General features: G+C 42.2%; 1 protein-coding gene across 2 annotated transcripts in view; it reads right to left on the bottom strand.

Annotated features, from left to right (window-relative positions):
- The window catches only part of itsn2b (intersectin 2b), a 44,707-nt gene that overhangs the window by 9,724 nt on the left and 14,488 nt on the right, over positions 1–20,495 (bottom strand). For both annotated transcript variants that reach the window (XM_050070761.1, XM_050070843.1), the window contains exons 8-33: positions 20,358–20,494; positions 19,030–19,093; positions 17,964–18,101; positions 17,695–17,783; positions 15,349–15,611; positions 15,105–15,254; positions 14,787–14,927; positions 13,722–13,809; positions 13,274–13,413; positions 11,908–12,089; positions 10,960–11,774; positions 10,720–10,841; positions 10,324–10,590; positions 10,014–10,210; positions 7,480–7,535; positions 7,108–7,274; positions 6,989–7,019; positions 6,763–6,884; positions 6,430–6,526; positions 6,128–6,322; positions 2,110–2,231; positions 1,289–1,395; positions 966–1,149; positions 686–784; positions 438–521; positions 230–313 (exon numbers count right to left, since the gene is read on the bottom strand). In XM_050070761.1, coding sequence (XP_049926718.1) covers positions 230–313; positions 438–521; positions 686–784; positions 966–1,149; positions 1,289–1,395; positions 2,110–2,231; positions 6,128–6,322; positions 6,430–6,526; positions 6,763–6,884; positions 6,989–7,019; positions 7,108–7,274; positions 7,480–7,535; positions 10,014–10,210; positions 10,324–10,590; positions 10,720–10,841; positions 10,960–11,774; positions 11,908–12,089; positions 13,274–13,413; positions 13,722–13,809; positions 14,787–14,927; positions 15,105–15,254; positions 15,349–15,611; positions 17,695–17,783; positions 17,964–18,101; positions 19,030–19,093; positions 20,358–20,494 — 4,141 coding nt within the window. The remainder of the gene's footprint in view (positions 1–229; positions 314–437; positions 522–685; positions 785–965; positions 1,150–1,288; positions 1,396–2,109; positions 2,232–6,127; positions 6,323–6,429; positions 6,527–6,762; positions 6,885–6,988; positions 7,020–7,107; positions 7,275–7,479; positions 7,536–10,013; positions 10,211–10,323; positions 10,591–10,719; positions 10,842–10,959; positions 11,775–11,907; positions 12,090–13,273; positions 13,414–13,721; positions 13,810–14,786; positions 14,928–15,104; positions 15,255–15,348; positions 15,612–17,694; positions 17,784–17,963; positions 18,102–19,029; positions 19,094–20,357; position 20,495) is intronic.

Here is a 20,495-nt window from a genome sequence, read left to right as displayed (position 1 = left end):
TATTTATTTACGTTTATGTTTGTTAATAATTCCTGTTTATTTAACTATATATTTGTTAATACTACTGTTTAAATTTCTTATATTTTCACGTATCTTTCCTCTCTTGCAAGGAGCACCTGTAACATAAATAATTTCCCCTCGGGGATCAATAAAGTATTTCTGATTCTGATTCAAACAACAACCAATCTCAAGAACTGCAGACTACACCTTTAATAAGTAAGCTCAATACCTCTGCAGCACCATCACACTGTACGTGGTTCTGAATCCATTCCAGTCTGTCAGAGTTCTCCTTTTCTCTCACGCCCTCGTTCACCTGATTAACAAAATAATTCAGCACTGAAACATTCAGATCTTTTTCACACAGAACGCAGTAAAAAAACAGATTAATTTGAGTAACGAGTGAGGGCACAAATGAGATAATCGGTGAAGAAATGAACCTGTTGACAGAGTTCCTCTGCTCTCTCCAGAGCCTCTTTCAGAGGGCCGCGGTCAGCATGACCCTCTGGAGTGCACTCCAGGATCTAAACACACACACACATAAAACGCAGAGAAGTTAATTACACCACAAATGAGAGACGAAAAGGCAAAACACTGTTGTTTTTTCTAATTACACACGGTAAGGTCAGTGTTTGAACCCCTAATGAGGAGTTCAAACACAGCCACGCTCATGAACATGATGTCGTACGTTTTTGATGTGCAGTGGGTAGCGTGTGATCCTCTGCATGGGTTTCAGCAGGAAGCTGGACAGCGGCATGCCTTTACACCTGTAGTCTGTGGCAATTTTCTGAAGAGAAGAAAAGACAATAAGTACACTAAGAGCCTTGTTTCCACCTTCATGGATGTAACTGCAAAGTAGCTTGTTTCTTAAATACTTTGCCCTTCAACACATCTCTACTATTCCTCTGTCACTCCTACACTTCTTCCTTTCTTTGCTTACTCCTCCCTCACTTTCCTTTTCTTCCTACCTTGAGGAAATCTTTGAAGTTCGGCTCGCTGTCGATGCGAGTCTGGAGCATTGTTGCTCCGTTGATCTGACAGGAACAGAACCGGATGTAGGGTTGCATGTGCGACAGCTCCGCAGACAGGATATCTCCAATCATCTGCACTGGCATGTTCTCCCCGCCCATCTTCTTACGCACACGGAGCGCTCTGCAAACACATACATGTACACATATAAACACAAGCGGCTCTGTATCCCTGTACAGACACAATCTACATAAACACTACATTAACATAGCTTCATCAGACAGACTGTCTCTTCTAGATATCATGACTATGTGAAACTTACTTGAGAAGTTTAGAGTTGCAGGCCAGCAGTTCTTTCCAGTTGACGAAGATCATGGTCATCTCTGCATCACTCAGCCGGCCCGACTCTGACATAGGCTTATGGAAAACCTACACAGACACAGACACAGACACAGACACAGACACACACACACACACAAAGCCAGGAGTAAAGATGTTGGACAGAAAGAAAATGACAGATTTACACACACTGTCAGGTATGTGACCAGGAGACGGTGCAGACACCCTGACACATCTCGTTCTCATGAAACACTAGATGGATTGATTGTAACTTTCTCAGTTTACAGGGTGTTAAAAGGTATCAGACACTTAAATTTAAGGCTTTTTAAGAGCTTTGCAAGATCATCTTTAACCAAATTTAAGACAAATCATCTTTTTCTTATTCATGTATTAAGGGTAAGTATAAAGGTAAGTAGTATATGTGATCCCTTGCCGAGTTTATGTAAGTTTTATGTAGAAACATGGTCATTATAGAGTCAGGTAAATCTACTCTTTCCCAACAGGTAGGTGCAAGTATAAGGTTAAAAAAAGCATTAAGTTCAGGGGGTTTAAAGATTTGTAACGACAGAAATGTTGACTTTCACACAGAAGAGCTTGACTGACTCATCAAAATATAAATCATAAGATGGATAAGATACATTTTTTGTGGCAATAATGACCTCATAAACTCAAATTTAAGACTATTTAATAACTTTTAAAGCCTAATATGTATAAAAATGAATTTAAGACATTTTACCACTTTTTAAGGACCTGCAGACACCCTGGTTTTTATGCAAGTTATTGAGCAGGACATGTGTCCATTACCTCCAGCACTATCTGCAAGTCTTCTGTGTATCTCTCCTCTGTCTGGATCAGCTCATGGATGTAACCCTGTCTCTTCTTCTCCTGGGAGCTCATCGAGTCCAGACTGTTCAGGTCTGCACACCCTGCAGGAGAGGAGGAACACACAAGAGAGGGTTGTATGACTGAAAACAAACAGTGCCACCTGCTGGACGTTCAGACCAAAAAAAAAAGCAAAAAACAGAGAAGCCCATAATCCTGCTTTAGACTCTCTCTACTTGCCTCTCTCAAGTCTATTTGCACATGACCGAAGCTTTCAGAAAATAGGAGAGGGACGACAAAGAGGAAGAGGGATCGAAAAGGAAATGGGAAAGACTATAGTTTATATCAGCACACACACACACTTACCTGATACACGGAGCCCATTAGCCCACTGTGAGGGTCCCTCACTAGCTGACTGCTGCTCGCTCACTGACCCTTCTCTTTCTTCTCCCTCATCGTCCGCCTCATCCCAAAGGTTTAGAAAGTGAAAGCTGTTCTGTAGAGTCATTTCTCTGACTCTGATTATGTGTCTTTAAGTATTTTAGTTAGTTGTCTTCTGTTGCATTTGCCTGACTGTACTCTCCTGTTGGTCTCTTTCTCCTTCTGTGCGGTTATCTTCTCGTTGCTGGTATCAGACTAAAACCAAATCTGTTTGTACCAAAACAGGAAGAGGGATTCTTTCTTTCTTTCTCACCCCGTGACGCATGTTCAGAGTGGAAAAAGCTTAGTTTTTTTCTTCTTGTTCTAAGCTACTTTTGCCACTGAGGTAAGCCAGAAAATTTTGGAATATTTTCTACCATAATGTCCACATCAGAAGCCTAATATTATAATCCCAAAAAGGAAGTCACATGGATGTTTGACACTGCATCCAGCTGACTACGGGACACAAAAACAGCGGAAAAGGGTTGTTCACATGCTGTGTATCTACCCATCTTAATCATATGTACTGTGTTGACACTATAAACACTGCATCCAACACATACGCACACCCCGCAGAAGGGAAGACTGATATTCATTTTAACAATAAAACACTTTACTATCATTTCAAACCAATCTTTATTTTATAGGTTTTATTTCAGAATCAGAAAATATATTAGACACATCTTCAAAAATAGTTACACCATCTCTTGTACCACAAATGTCCTGTATATGCCATCAGATCGGTTGTGCTAACAGCTGTTATAAGCTCTAGGTGCAGCGCCACACCATCAGTGTGGTCCACCCAGTTTCACTGCAGCATTTCACAACTCTAAGTTTGTTGTAAACTGTGTCGAGTAAACTCTGAATGGAAAAAAGACAGCTAGCAGCAGTTTATTTTCTTTGCATTAGCCATCATCATTACAGATGGTGGTGCACTTTGACATCTGAACTGCAGCATCTTTAACGCAATTCCCTGTGTGCATCAGACCGGGCTCAGGAGTCACAGTCACTCATGAAAAGCTTGCATAGTTTTTTTTTTTTTTCCCCACTTTTTGCCCTGAAGGAAATGTAACCTGACCATAATGACCACTATTTTATTTTGGTGAACGCTACGAGCAGACGTGCACTCACTTTTCGCACAGACAGAAAGATTCAAAGCAGCAGCAAAACAGCATTCGGTTAATATAAGGTGCAGCAGCGGTTCGTGATAATGTCTCTGAAAGGCGAAGTTTACATCTGTTGATGGCTTTGAAACAGTTAGGCATATGGTGAAGAGACGCTTCATCTCACTTCAAAATTACTTATGTTCCTTCTGTCTGTGATGACAGCTGACCCAGTTATGGCTTTTAAATGCAGAGGGCAAACTGTACGCTTCTGCTCGTACCATTCTCTGCCCAAATTGAGCTCAACAGAAGGTTTTCAGAGGCACAAAATCAAAGGCGCACTGCAAGATGGTTACAGCTGCAAGCAAAACTGCAATGTTACATTGTTTTATAGCATACTCTCCACTCAAGATTGTTGTTGAACATATCTGAAGAGTGCTGCAGGTTGGACCTTTTTTTGCTGGCCGACGTGGAAATTAGCATCAACCAGGTACCCTGTCAAAAAGCTTTAGGGATTTTTCTGTTGGATTTTGGATTATTGTAGAAAATAAGCTCTGTGGCAAATAAAAGTTTATGATACTTACATGTTTTGTTCAGCAAGATCATTTTAACACCACTTTCATAGTTACTGAAGCCTAAACGCAATCACCAGAAGTAAAAAGCTAATGTAAGGCTGTAAATGAACTACACTACAGTCGCATGATGTAACATCCCTACCACAGCAAAGCCATAAAGCCGTGTTCGGCAATAATGACTTCTGTAGTCTCATTCAGCCACTTATTAGCAACCCCCTTTTTTAAGACACATAAAAGCTTCAAAATTCAAGAGTGGGGTATTTACTGACGTGATTAATGTCGTAGAACAAGACGTGAAAGTCTCTAACCAAAACCCTAATTTCAGGCATCTAACCCATTCAAAGAACTCACTGACTTCAAAACGAGGGAACCAGAGGGGCAGAAATCACTTTTGGGAGTCATAACTGCAGCACTCTGTTGCTTTATTCCTCTCTGAGCGTATTTCTCTGATTAATTTACCGAGTCAAATTGCGACTTCATGCCTTGTTTCAAGCATTTAAAAGGCAACTGCAGGAGCGCTGTGGCGGAATCTGAACCGTTCATTATTTCCCAAAGCACCGAAGGCTTGAGGATTAGTGCGATATTCATTGTTAGTATAAAGTGACAGTAAAGCTGGCACATCGTGTCTGAGTGTAGACACATCTCTGAGGAGAGACAGAGACAAATAGTGGGCTCTGTGTGAGCTGAACTCTCAAATTTGGAGAGCAAGAATGGAAAAAGCTGTATGTGAGGGAAAGGAAAAAAGAAAGATAAGGGACAGGAAAAGAGATGAAGAGAGAGAGGGTGACACAGTACGAACAAAGGGGGGAAATAAGTGTCTTGTGAAAAGAAACAAAAGGAAAGAGGAGAGACAAGCCACAGAGAGACCCACTATCCCTCTGCTTCAGCATTTTATCATCGTCAGTTCACAAATCAAAACAAGGAGCGAGGAAAACACGAAAGACACCAATGCTTTAACAACTCACTGAATCAGCATTGAGAGTCATAAGCCTGGGACCAGACCTTTGAGTTTGTCTACTCCAACGAGTTGAATGATTCGTCTGGCATCATGACATCAAACAGCAGTTTCTCGGTTAAAGGACTACTTCAACCCCCAGATGACCTTTTGTGTATCAATTAATCACCTCATGTTACATCGAATTCATGAAGAAAACTTGTGTTTTTCTCGCATGCCCTCAGTGAACTAAGAATCCAAATGCTGAGAAAATGCTTGATGAATTAAAGTAAAAGGGGTCCGAACTTAACAACAGCAAAACTATTGGTTGGGGAAAATCAAATCCCTCTCACCAATGGAGTGTAACAAGTTGACAATCCTGTCTAATATCAGGCAATAAGAAAGTCATTTCAGGTCCTGATTCATTCACAAGTAACATGGGAATTCGTCTCGCACACGCACACGCACACGCACACGCACACGCACACGCACACGCACACGCACACACACACACACACACACACACACACACACTCAGTGGGAGGAGTTAGTAGACAGGGAGTCCAGACACTCCGCCCCTTCAGAGCAGTGTGTAATAGTGGGTCTCTCTGAAGTCAGGAGGAGGAAGAAGGAAGAGGAGGTGGAGGAGGAGGAAGAGGACTTTCTACCACCCTAGAAGGAAAAAGAGACAGAAGCCGAGGAACAGAGGGAGGAGAGGAGAGACACAGATTGGGGAGGGAGGGAGGAAATGGGGAAAAAACAGGGGAAAAGGTGAAACAGTCAGTGAGAGGACAGGATGAAGAGATGGGTGGATGAAGAAATATCAGTGATGGTAGATGGAGGTTTCATAGATGAACAAAGGATAAGTATTAGTCACAGTGGCTTGAATCAGAAGGAGAGCATCTCATTTTAAACATGCATTTACCTTCATGTATGGTCATGACATCATGCTTAAGGGATTTACTTACACTGCTGGCTGGGGTCACAATCGGCTGTGGTCATCTTAACGTAGTTGGTGGGGAAGAGACCAGTGACCCCGTTGACCTCTCCTTTCCACCAATCAGGGTCGTTCTTGTCCAAAACGTTGATCAGCTGACCTTTGGAGAAGCTCATCTCGTCCCCGTTGGCGGCTGTGTAGTCGTATATCGCTATCACTTGACAGACTGAGAGAGAAGAAGAGTTTACGGCACCATTATTTTAGTTACGCAGTGCAATTTTGTACTCTTCATCTCTGGCTTTCACCTGACTTGGGGGAGTGTGTGTATGTTACCTGGCTGGGGAGCTGGTGTGGACTTGCCACTGTTGGATCCTAATATTTTGACATTAGAGGCAGGAAACCAGCCCTTCTGACGCTTTTTACCACGGGCCTGGAGTCAGACAACACAAACAAACATGGTGTATGAGGTTTAAAGTCAGACTGCAGGGATGCTGCTGGTGAACAATTATCTCCAAATCTTTGAACATGAAACTTCAGTGCAAGCCAAAAAGGTTGGGAACCACTGATCTAGCATAAAATGTCAAAAACTCCTGAGACCTTCTGTGGTTATCTACTGTACAATAAGGACCCTCAGAAAACCACTGTGAAGAGCAGGTGATAACTGACCTGCAGTTCTCCGAGCCACCAGCCAGAGGCGTTCTTGCCAAGGATGAGGATGAGCTGACCATTTTCCAGATTCAGCTGTTCAGGGCCAGTAGAGGGGTGGGGCCTAATCACCTGGGCGATCTCTGCGAACACGAGACACAAATGCAACTTTGCAAAATGCAACACCAGCTATTGTGTTTTTATGTGAGTCAGATATCAGATTAAAAAAATAAGACAGTGAGCTTACCTGGCTTCTTCTTTCCAGCGATACTTGATGTCTGAAAAAATAGAATTACATCATCATTACAACAAAAATACGAGGATACAGTTCTCCCCCGTTTATTGGTGTGCGTTGAGTGTCCTTACATCTGCCTCTTTAGGTTTGACGTAGTTGCTGGGGAAGACGCCCGTGCTGTTGCCTATAGAGCCGTGCCACCACTCTCCTTCTCTCTTGCTCACCAAAATCACGTCTCCCTCTTGAAAGGTCAGATCACCAGGCTCAGGAGACTCATAGGTGTACAGCGCTGTATACTCTGGAAGGAAAAGAACATATGAACTTAGATGAACAGCAGTTTAGCTAAGGCTTCAGCCCATACAAGGCCATTTTGAAGGGGATTCAGATTTCATTGCAAACCTTAGACACAACACATAGTTTAAAATAATACTAAGAGTAAATGTCATCTCTGTTACCTGAGCAACATCATAAAATGTTAAAATATGAGTGATGTTTTACTGTACCTTCAAGCTGCAGGCTGTCGCTAGACTCCGAAGCATCAGAAGGAGAGCTCTTCATGCTGTTTACAAAGAAAGACTAGATTACCATACTTATTCATGCATCCAACCATCCTCCAACACTCTTCTAGATCACAGAAGTATCAAAGCATTTTCCCCCACTGCATCCTCCAGCTCGTCCTGGAGGGTGCAGGGCATTCTAAAGCAAAATGGGGGTATCGATCCCTGCTGCATGGTCTGAGTCTGCCCTGGGGTCTATGAGGTGGAATACCAGGTGTCATACTATCCAAAACTGTAACTGACTCCTCTCAATACAAAAGAGCAGAAGTTCTTCTCTGGGCTCCTCAACCTGCATTCTTTAGGTTCATAGCCAAACCTCATGATCAGAGCTGAGTGTCGGAGCGTGTACTTGACTGGACAGACAGGTAAGTCAGGTGCTTTACCTTCAGTCTCAGCTTCCTCTTCACCACAGCAGTCTGGTAAAAAGCCAGATGGAATCTTACTGTTTATATTTAATACTGCTGCTATTTTAAGTGTGTGCAACTGATTCTTCATGACAAATGGGCTAAGAAGTCATTTCTCTTGTAAATACCTGACATACCTGAGTAGTTACCTCACCTTTAGACTTGGGTACACTCACTGACACTTACTGTAGACATTATCATGTGGCTGATGCATATTTTCACTGATTTACCCAAAGATAAAAATGCAACCTAACAGCCATAAAATATGTTGGTAAGTAAAGTGGACAAAGTTTGGTGGTAATGACGCGTCTTTATCACAACCATCACCAAGTGACACTTCTGAGGAAGGCGGAAGTTTCCGCCAAAACATGTCAAGAAGCCTAAAAAGGTATGTAACACCTTAATACATGTCTGAGATTAAAGAACAACTAAAGTGATTATCAGAAACTGAAGACAGAGGGGTGTTGGTGGCTTGCAGCAAAGGGCGATAGGCTGGAGTCGAACCCTGGCCGCTGCAGCAACAGCCTTGTACACGGGGCACCTGCTGTAGCCACAGCGGCCCGGGTTCGACTCCAGCCTATCGCCCTTTGCTGCATTCACTCCCCCCCTCTCTCTCCCCTTCACACTTGGCTGTCCTGTCAATTAAAGGCTAAAATGCCCCAAAAAATATCTTGAAAAAAAAGAAAAGAAACTGAAGACATAATGAACCGTTTTGACTCTGATGATTTCTTGTGGATTCCTCCACAGGGTTATTTTGATCTATATTGTCCTGTTCTGAGACGCACCGACCTCCAATTGCGGAAGGGCTGAAGCGCAAGAGATTCCCTCTACTGTTGAACTAAAGTTTGGGATCATTTCAAGTTGAAACAAAATTCAGTGTACATTGTGGCTTTTGTAAAACCAAACTAGCCCAACACAACAGCACGATTTCAGCGCTTCAGCATCTCAGCAGCAAGCACCCAGTCCATGGAGCAGACCCGACACAAGGTAGCGCTAACGTTAGCATTAATGTAAATAAATATGATTGCTAGTTGAGATAAAGGCCCCTGGTGTGGGGGCTTGTGCTGACTGAATTTGAGTTGCTACAGTATCTCACTGAAGGTCTGCCTCAAGAGCTGGCATCTGCTCTCCTCCTGGCAAAGTAGTCTCTGAGCAGGGAGAAGTGAGGCAACATGCTACACACACACACACGCCTCATTTTCTCTTTTGTATAGTCACTAACGCCCACATTTTCAAAATGTGAGACACATTAAGGAGTACTCTACCCACAAAACGACCTATTTTTTAATCAATTACTCACCCTGTGTTACCTTCAATTCACAAAGAAAGCATTTTTCTCGCATGACCTTACGCTGAACATAGAATCCAAAAAAGGCTAAAATTCTTTGCAAGCTATTTAAAACACTTCTGCAGGCAAGCAGCACGCCCTGAGAGTGCCTGAGCACATGCGAGCATATGATGTCTGAGTTCACCACTTGGCGGTGCATGACCCTGCTTGTACTGACGTGTTTTAAATTGTAAAGTTTTAGTAAAAATGCATATGTTTGGGAAGTACTGTGCAAACGACTGGATAAAGAGACTTGGATGATACTGCATGAGTTGTGTGAGAGTTCGTAAACAGACGTTCTGATATAGTTTTGAACATGGTCCCTGATTATTTAGATTCATGAGGAATTTTCACCTTTTTGGATTCTTTATTCGGGAGACGTATGCTCACAAAATTTTCTTCACGTATTCAAGGTAACACGCAATAAATAATTAATATACAAATGGTCATTTTGTGGGTGAAGAATGTCTTTAATGTTTAGTCATCAACCTATGACTGCATCAGTGTGTGGTTCAGTCAAAAGTCAGTGGTGGTATTTGCCAGCTAAACCAATAATTTGCCATCATGGCTTGTGTGAATTTGACATAACTAGTGAGGTCTCTAGAAAGGGCTCCAAGAGGAATTTAAAATTTGAAAATGTTGTAAAGTTGCTGTTTTTTTTGTTTGTTTGTTTTAAAAAACAGACAAAAATACTTTCCCCCCCGACTAGTTTAATTATGGAGACCAAGGATGTGATAGTAAAGACTCACTCTGAACTCTCTTCTTCTCCCAGCAGTGTCACGTATGTTTTGGGGAACCAGCCCCGTTCATTGTTCAGCTCTCCCAGCCACCAGTTTTCCTGCTGCTCCAACACCTGAATGACATCATCCTTGTTGAAGTTCAGATGGTTATCTGTCTTTGCCGTCCACGAGCACAGGGCCTGGGCTAACAGATTACCCACCACCTTCTGTCAGAGAGAAAGACAGTACAGTGTGTCAGAGTGTTTCCACATGTCCAGACAATAATCCTCCACTTGGCGCAGCAGTAAAAGGACTTGTTATATAGGTTGAAACCACTCACCTGTCCGTGTGTCTCAGAGGGTGCAGGGTGTGGAGAGTGCGTTGGCGTAAAGGCTGACTTTGTTCCTGATGCCTTGACAGCCTCGAGAGCATTGGAGAGCTGTGACTGAAGCGCCATTTTAGGAGCAGCAGCAGCAGCAGTGGCAGGAGTGTTATTAGCTGTGTCTGATGGAGCCAATCTCTCGACGTAGCTCTCTGGGATCCAGCCCATCTTCCCCTGTCTGCTGCCGTACAACCAACCCTCCTCCCGTTCTGTCGTTTCATCAACCTGGCAGGAGGAGACAGGAGAGTTTGAGAAAGACAAAGAGGAACAGAATTATATGCCTATATGGAGAAAGGTATTCTTCTCAGTGAGATCTTTCGTCAAGCCCTCATGAGACATCATATTCAGTCTCACCTCGATGATATCATCTGCTTCAAAGTCAAGCTCTTCATTGTTTCGGGCAGTGAACGGGTAGAGAGCTTTGAAGGATGTGAGTGCTGCTGACTTCCTGTGTTGTCTGGCCCTGGGTTGCCCACCTACAGGAGAACATCAGGATCTGAGCTGAGTTTCAATAGTGTTTTTAATACAAACTGAAGACAGGAAGAGAGATGACGGAAAAGCAAAGGAAAATACTAAAACATGTTTGTGTCTCACCCTTTCTCTCCTCCAGTCCTTTCAGAAGAGCCGTCAGTTTCTCCTGAATATCAACCTTCCCTCCTCCACCTGGCTGCTGCTGCTGACGAGGTGCCTCCACCTTCCTCTTTCTCGCCTCCTCGGCTTTCCTCCTTTCCTCTTCCTCCTCTTTTCTCTTCCTCTCCTCCTCCGCTCTCTTTCTTTCCTCCTCACGCTGCCTCCTCTCCTCGTCCTGCTGCTGCTGGACCCTCCTCCTTTCTTCATCCCTCCTTCTCCTCTCCTCCTCCTCTCTCTTCTTTCTCTCCTCCTCCTCTCGCTTTCTTCTCTCCTCCGCATCTCGGACGGCGGCCATGGCTGCCCTCTGTCTCCTCTTCTCCTCCTCCTCTTTCTCTCTTTGACGCTCCGACTCTCTCCGCTCCTCCTCTAACCTCTTCTTCTCCTCCTCCCTCTTGCGCCGGTCCTCCTCTTCTTTCCGTCTCTTCTCCTCTTTCCTCCTCTCTTCCTCCAGTTTCCTCCTTTCTTCCTCTAGCTGCCTCCTCTCCTCCTCCAGCTGCCTCCTCTCCTCCTCCTGCCTTCGTCTCTCTGCTTGCTTCTGCCGCTCCTCTTCCTCTCTTCTCTTCCTCTCCTCTGCCTCTCTTCTCTTCCGCTCTACCTCCTCCTTTGCTCTGAGTTCTCGTTCAGCCTCCTCCTTGGCAGCCTGGATGAGGGCCAGTCTCTCCCTCTCCTCCTCCTCCCTTTGTTTGGCCTCTTTCTCCTCCTGAAGTCTCCTCAGACGCTCCTCTTCGTCCCTCTTCAGCTTCTCCTGCCATTGGCGTTCTTTTTCCATCTTAATACGCCTGTGAGTGAGACGTAAACATTGTTTTAAAGTTTGTATGTCGAGGTGAAGGAACGGACATTTTAGAGTAGCTGGAGAAATCATATTTTTTGCTTTAACACATTTAATAATAAATCTGTGTGAAAGCAAAATACCTCTGAGCTTCCTCCTCCTCCCTCCGCCTTCTCTCCTCCTCCTGCCGTTTCCTTTCCGCTTCTCTCCTCTTCCTCTCCTCCTCCTCCTTTTTCTTTCGACTCAGCTCACGCCGCTTGTCCTCCTTGATGCTCTGTAGTTTTTCGAGAGCTGCCTGCTGTTTTCTCTGGCTCTCCCTCAGTTCCTGATGCACAAACACACAAAAAAACACACCTTACCGGCAGAACGAAAGATATATGACTGAATCAAAGAATGACCTGACTAGACAGACATGATGGGGGAAGGAATGAACACACATGGCATGCACATACACACGGAGCATGCAAAAAGGTGCCTAAACATTGGGCAAGTTGAAGAAGGGTGATGTGAAAAATAAAAAGAGAGATACGTCAACAGAGCTAGACACAAGATGTCAGAGTGATAGAGACATATGAGCCGAGCGATGAAAGATCAGGAAAAAAAGGAGGAAAAAGACAACAAAGAGACCTAAAGCGAAAACCTTTAGTAGGTAGAAGAGGTTACGGAGGCAGGTCAGCAGACAGAAGACAGCCTGAAGCATAGTGTCCTCATCACCCACATACTGTAAAGTTAGGGACAAGGGATAAGAGATGGGTGAGAGGGGAAAGAGGGGAAATGGAGGAAAGTTATCCAGCATAGGAAAAGAAGAAAGAGTAGTGCATAAGAGCTAAATCAAAGTTACAGACAACAAAGGGGTGAAGTCAGTATCAGAAGGTTAGAAAGAAGGTTACGATGGAAAGGAATGACTGGAGGAGGAGGAGGAGAGAAGAGGCATCAAGGGCCAAGCTGCTGTAGTTAGTACGAAATCAGTAGAGCTTGGAAACAGGCATTGCACACTCCAAAAATGTGGAACATTTTTTAAAAACATTTTTTCATCTGCTCTTTAAATACAAAAAAACCCTAAATCTATTACACACACAAGTGCTTAAATTAGGCAAACAAGACATAAAGATGTAATGAGTTAAGTTTTTAAGGGAAACAACAGGAAAACATTCCAGTTCTGTAGTAGAGCATCACATTTCATCAATTTAACAAACACACTTCTGTTCATATAATGTACTACCATGGCACTGGGTAGAAGTTCATTTTCTGTCCTGCATCAAACTTTCAATCCAGTTATTTTTTCCATTGAAGAATGAGTCTGACTGATCGATGTGGCGATGATTTAGGAAACAAGTGCATAGGTGTAACCTCCAAACTGGGCTAGACGTTTAGATATGATTAAGATATAATGTCATATTATTTGACACATTCTGAGAGACTCATTATGAATATTCTATGTGAACTGTCATTTTAATTGACACCATGTTAAAACTCATAACTCATGTTAACTATGCATTAAATTCTTACCTGCATATCACTGTTGTACTGGTCCATCTCAGACAGTTTGGCAGCAGTCTCTTTCTCTAGAGCTTCCAGCTGCTCTCGCAGTTTCACACATGTCCCTTTTTTCTCCGTGGCAGCTACCTTCATCGTCGACATGGTTGACACTAAAAATACACAAAATACAGTTAAATAATCTACAATTCTTTCAGGTAAAATAAAAGTGCTTTTTTCCCCAGAAAAAAGTGATTTACAAAGTGAAAATTTCTAGAACTGCATCCTTATTCATATGGTTTTCATTTCTTTGTTGCATTACAAGATATTATTCCATATTCTTTATTAATATATATTCTGAATTAACTGTGCTATAACTACCCATTTTGCCCATTATTGTGTTCTCTTATCAAACATTCATTGAACAGTGCTGCTGGAAAATGTGGTTCTAAAACTCTGTCATTTCATCCATCATACTAACCAGGCATGTTATTCAGTGACATGTTTCTGAGTTTCTCCGTCAGTCTCTTCTGCTCCGGAGTCAGCTGGGACAACTTCCTCTGGAACTCCTAAACAAGAGGAAATGCAGCAGAAACAACACAAATTGTGTTATGGAAGGAAAATATTTGGGAAAAGATTATATAGTGCTGCAGTGATGACGTTTTTTTTTTTTTTTGTAAAGCCACCCAAACGTTAACATCCCCCTTGTTTCCTCGTCAAAAAATCTATGGTATTTTCCACTGGAAAATTGCGATTATTGTAGAAAATAGGCTGTTTGATACTTACACGTTTTGTTCAGCAAGACATCTTCACAAATGAACACCTCTTTTACAATTTGTGAGGCATAAATTATATCGGCAGAAGTGAAAAGCTAACATACAACTATAAACAAACTACACTGCAGTTGCATCACGTCATCGTTGCAATCACAATAAAGCTGTAAAGCCATGTTTGCTATGATGATGTTCTGTACTCCCATTTAGACTCTTGTTAGCAATGACGTTTTTAAATACATATAAGAGCATATTTATTGACATAAGATGTCATAGAAATCAACCCAATCATGTACCCATCACACATTAACTCAAACACTTGATCTAACACTATGAAATCTTGTTATATCTTGATGTTGTAGTTGTATTGTCGTTATTATTGCTGAAGCCACTTTGTCATGAATATGTTCTATTTTGTAATTGTGTAATTTCATACAATAGTGTCTTTTAGCAGATAAATTATTCTCTGTTTCCTGTCCAGTAACTAGAGATGAAAATTAGCTTACAGCTAACTCTGGTGCAACTAAGTAGCTGTGCACTGTCCCAGTTAAAATAAATAAATAAACAGAACGTGAACGTTTCTTGCATTCTTGTGCTGACCACAGACCTTATTTCAGAAATTTAACCAATATCCCATTCAACAAACCCAATTCTTCTTCTAGGCAAGGAAGACAGAAGTGCAAACATGCTGACTAATTTCTGGGTTTTAGGACTCATTTCCACAGCACTCTATTACATTGTCTCTCAAGAAAGAAATGAGCACACACACACACCTCTAGCTGTTTCTGCAGGTTGTTAATGTCCTGCTGGCGTGTCTCTTTTCTTTGATTGGTCAGATCCAGCTCCGTCTTCTGATGCTTCTTCTTGTTCTGGAAGTCACGCAGCCGGTCTGAGATCTGACGATGCTTGTTACCCTGAGGTAGTGAGAAACGGAGAGAGAGAGGATGAACAAAACTTTATCAACTCCACTTAATGCGTTCATGAAGGTGAGAAGACAGCTGGATAAAGAGAAGCACCCATGGTGAGGCTATAGTACGTCTACGTGTGATATGTTGCACCTAAATAAACCTATACGTCTCTCCACCACTCACCACAGCCTCCAGCTCCATCTCAAGACTCCTCTTCTTGGCTTTCAATTGGATGATCTCATCCTGCTCCTGCTCCTTTTTTATCTGGAGCTCTCCTCGCCGCCTCCTCTCCCACTCCTCCTTCCTCTGACGCTCAAGCTCCCGCTGTGCAGCCTGGAATGAACCCATACAGGACAATGAAGCGTAAAGAAACTCTTTGCTGTGACTATAAAGGAGGGACCATTTATATTTCTAAAAAGTCCCTCACCTCTTTCCTCTCGATCTCTCTCTGTCGCTCCTCCTCTTTCTGCCTTTCCAGCTCCCTCTGCCGCTCCAGCCTCCTCTCCTCCTCTTTCCTCCTCCTCTCCTCAGCCTCCTGAGCCTCCCTCTCTCTCCTCTCTCGCTCCTCTCTCTCCTTCTGAGCTTGACGCTCCCGCTCTTTCCTCTCCGCCTCCTGCAGCGCAAGTCGTCTTCTTTCCAGTTCTGCATTCCCACGCTCCAAGTTGGCTTTGAATTTATCCTCAAACGTCACTTAATAAGACAAATAAAGAGTTTCGATTAAGTTGTTGTATTTATAATGATGACTGGGAGTCAGGGTTGGGCGGATGTAAACATTTTCAAACCAGCTTGATATTGAGACACACACTGGACCAGACTGGTGTACCGAATGTTACCACCAAGGGTCACACTTGACTCAGCAGCCTCTCCCAAGTGGACTATTATGTCACCCTGTCCCAACAGCAAGTGAGCATCCAACTATTGTGTCATAACATCAGAGCTCTCTGTCAACCTGAATCCATTAAATATCAACTTCTGTTACATCATGTGAACAAACCACATAAATAACAGCTGTGCACTTGAGATCAGAAACGAGACATAACCAATGAAAAGATCGGTGAGTTGCCAACTTGCCATCTTTCTAAATTCCTACATATGATTTTAAACAGAAAGCACAAGTTTTATATTGTGAGATTTCCTGGAAATGACATACAATATAGCCAACTGCAGGTAGGTTGTTTTAGTGATGGTCATTAACCAGAAACTTTCAGCACCCTGGTGATCTCCCTCCAGACAGCTGTCAACATCCAACATGTTGTCATATTATTATTAACGCAATACAAATTGGATTTAGCACAGTGACATCACCAGCACAGGTTACTGATGTCATGTACTTTTTAATTTGTCAGAACGTGTCATAATGACAAATGCCAGTTCAACTGGTTTATGTAAAGTCAAACCGGTTTAAGCTCACATACCAGACTGGATATCAACTTATGGAACTTATTTTAATTTTAATAAGGTTTAAGCAGTAAATGTTTTAAATATGAACTCTCTTTTTAGTATCAAAATTGCTGATATGCCTATTGGACGCTGCAGTGGTTACACAGACTTTGCCTTTTTTTTAATGATTTATTTGACTAATCATTGATTGATTATTTGAACCTGTGTGCTTAAAAAGGAGGTTGATGGACAGTTAAAACAGAAACATATATAAATATTAAACTGTATTTCAGCAAAACTGCCACTGACCAGTTACAGTGAGATTATAATTGGTGTTTGGGAGATTTAGGGATTTTAAAATAGCTTTTCACTGTGAACCTAAAATTTAAAAACTCTTGATATAACTCTTAATACAAGCTGCTACAACTTGCGTCTGCGTAAGATGATGGTGTGTACAAACCCAACATAAAACTGTGCTGCCCTACACTCTGAGACATTTGGCTGCAGTTTAGGCCGCTGCAAGTGGCCATTCTGTATGTTTCAACAATATACAGTAACTCACATAAGTGAGTACACCCCTCCCATTTTTGCAAATATTTCATTATCTCTTTTCATGGGACAACACTATAGAAATGACACTTTGATATAACTTAAAGTAGTCAGTGTACAGCTTGTATAGTAGTATAGATTTACCTTCCTCTGAAAATTACTCAAAACACAGCCATCAACATCTAAACAGCTGGCAACATAAGTGAGTACACCCCACAGTGAACATGTCCAAATTGTGCCTAAAGTGTCAATATTTTGTGTGCCAACCATTATTATCTAGCACTGCCTTAACCCTTGTGGGCATGGAATCTGGCAAAAAGCCAAAAGCATTGTCTTAGTTTGTCTTTTCATTGTTCTAACAATCATTATCTCTGATTTGGTTGAAATAAACCCTTAATTCACCCAGAGCTCACAGGTTGCTTCAGGAATCCTCTCCCACTCCTCCATGATGACATCATGGAGCAGATGGATGTGAAGACACCTTGCGCTACCCCACCTTCAGCTTGAGGATGGCCCACAGGTGCACAGGTGAGTTTAGGGCTGGATACATACTTGGCCAGTCCCATGAAAAGATATAATGAAATATTCGCAAAAATGGGAGGGGTGTACTCACTTATGTGAGATACTGTATGTATGTTTATGCTATTTAATTATGACTTGTCAGTGTGAGTACAAAAATAAACAGCAAGTTTGACTGTAGACTTTGATCTTATCTGGTTGCTAGGTATTGTTGCAGCCTTACATTATTTTAATTATGAAGAACATAGAGAAGGAGACTGAACATAATGCAGCAGTTAAACAAGGCTACACTGTGTGTGTTAGGTCTGGTAGTGTGAGTACTGACTGTTGGGTTTGTTTTTCTGTGGAGGCTCTACGTCAAAGTCTTCAGTCAGCGCTGCATAGAGAGAAGAGCTGGATCCATTCACTGCACTCCTGGAACACAGAGTTAAAACAACTTGTTGGAATGCACACAATAAAAATATTACATTTACAATATGAAATAAACATCTATGTAGTCCATGATTCATGTACCTAGATGTTGTAAACACTTATATCTACTGTTCAGGGTGTTTGCCATGTTTTTCTTAAACTGTGCCGTATGTGTGCACATACCTTTGTGAGGGTGGTACCAGTTCAGTTGGCAGTGTTAGCGGCAGTGGTTGCCCCATTTTTGCCATGTCCACAAGATGCATTGCCAGAATAAACTCCTCAGCTTTTAGCTTGCCGTCCTTATCCGCATCGGCTAAAGTCCTGTGTGAGGGCCGCAAATTAAAGGGGCAAGGTTTATACATGATTTCATACTGACACTGCGATAGAATTAATTACAGGAAAGGAGGGTACTTAAAGACAACTAGGAAATATTTTGCACCACACAGAAGGTATTCAATATGGTTACAACCTTCTGTTGTCACATTTAATTTAGGCTGAGCTTGGTAGTTAAAGGGGAAATACACTCTTTTTCAAAATTCATAAAATTCCTATGGTCTAAGACAGTCGTAAAAATATTAGTTAACATGAACAACTCTTTCCCAAATCCAAAAACTAGAGTGCCTAAACTCAAATTTTTGATGTTATACGGTACAAAGTCTGGAGCTACTTCATGGGCAGCAAATTGGGAAAGATGTTGGCTAAAACACTGCCGCTCCATCCACAGCAGTACTGTGGTTTATTTGTTTGTTTATTTTAAGGATCGCCATTAGCTGAATGCCTTGGCAATCAGCTAGTCTTCCTGGGGTCTTAGCTTCTGTGCCGGTAGATTTGGTTTATCATAAACACTAGCAAAGCAATACAGTTAATAAAATAAGCACAGCAGAAACATCAGATAGGTCGGACAACTGTGTTTAACTATGTACCCTTAAACATCTGGGACCAGTTATAGGGATCATCAGCAATTTTTAACTCAGGAGTTAAAACAAAAAAAAAAAAAAAAAAAAAAAAAAAATCACAGCAGAGTTACACTATTATGATTTACAATAACCAAAGTTATTTCCTTGTATTTACTGATAATCGATACTCAGAGCAGCCTTGACTTATAAACAGTATTGCTTAACCAGCAATGGCCTACTGTCATACCAGCTACAGTGGAATGAAGTTTCTTTAGTCTGGCTACCAAACCCGACTTTTGGCTCTTGAACACAACACTGTAGCAATCATAAGACGTGTACAGACACATTCTTACCAGATGGAAGCCAGCTGTGTCTGAGTCAGCATCGTGGTTGCCATGGCACCTCTCACCTGCTGACCTGGCAACGACAGTGACAAACATTAAAGCACCTGTACGGCATAGATGTGCAGGTGTGGTGGAGGAATGAAAAGGTCAAGGGTGTGTGTGTGTGTGTGTGTGTGTGTGTGTGTGTGTAAGGACCTGTACAGTACATGGCAGTTTATTCATTAAATTAAAATGTAGCAGGTGAACAAAGAGTCCCGTGCATCATCACAGCTGGTTTCCAAGACTGCATCCACGTTCTCTGGATGTTACATTAAAAGTGAAAAAAAAAAAAAACTGATACTGAAATAGGAAACTAGAACCTTTTTAATCCTCATTCATTCACTTAGATATAAGAGATGATTACCAAAGGACTGTGACAGTGTGAACAACAGCTTAACAGGTGAAGATTTCTTTTACAGACAGTGCTTGTCCATATGCTACAATCCACAAAGAGATTGAGCCAAGAGCTAAAAGATATATAGAATATAATTTATTGAACGTCTTGGACTAGGGCTGAGCAATATATCCACTTCATATTAATACCATCTTAGATTTTAGATATTGTAATATTGTAGGTGTTGCCCTCTCCTGGTTTTAAAGGCTGCATTACAGTAAGTGATGTAATTTTCTGAACTTATCAAACTGTTCTAGCTGCTCTATTATTTGCCTTTACACACTCAGTCATTATATCCACATTAGTGATGATTAGTCATCAAAAATCTCATTGTGTAAATATTTTGCGAAAGCATCTATACTCAACCCTAAAATATTGTTGTAATATCGATAAAGATATTTGGTTAAAACTATTGTGATATTTCATTTTTCTCCATATCTCCTAGACCTCTGTTGAACCGCACATAATGTGCAAAGTCATACTGTGAGGTAATCATCTGCAAGTGTGGCTGAAGTGAGTAAGTATATGTGTGTGCACCCATCATGGCCATTTCATAAGAACAGGTCCAGCAAGGCCTGCAGAAACAGAACGAAAAAGGCAGATACATACTTGACTGAGAGTGCGTGTGTGTGTGTGTGTGTGTGTGTGTTGGTGTTGAGAAACTGCTGCTGCTGTGACTGAACACACCCACAGCTGCCGCAGACACAGCCTTTACTTCCTTAGAGGTAGTTAAGGCTTGACACACAGAAAAAAAGGGAGGCAACTGTTGTGAAATCACCACTGACTGTTGTTCAACATGAACATCCACGCCTGCATTCCAGGCACAGTTTGGTTTTGGATGACCACTACGCTGTTCACATACAGTACACACACACACACACACACTCACACATACACTTCGTACCAGTGAGGTATCCTGTCATTTGTTTATCCAAGCCGTTGAACTGCTGTCTGTACTTGAGTCTGGAGGCATGTGGCACAGCCCAGTCGCTGGGAACAGCAGCCATGGGGGACATCACAGAGGGGGACGAGGAAGCGGAGC

The sequence above is a fragment of the Epinephelus moara genome, chromosome 1, assembly GCF_006386435.1.
Source record: "Epinephelus moara isolate mb chromosome 1, YSFRI_EMoa_1.0, whole genome shotgun sequence".
Classification (NCBI taxonomy): Eukaryota; Metazoa; Chordata; class Actinopteri; order Perciformes; family Serranidae; genus Epinephelus; species Epinephelus moara.
Note: the sequence above shows the minus strand (reverse complement) of the source record. Positions and strands in the feature narration are given on the sequence as shown.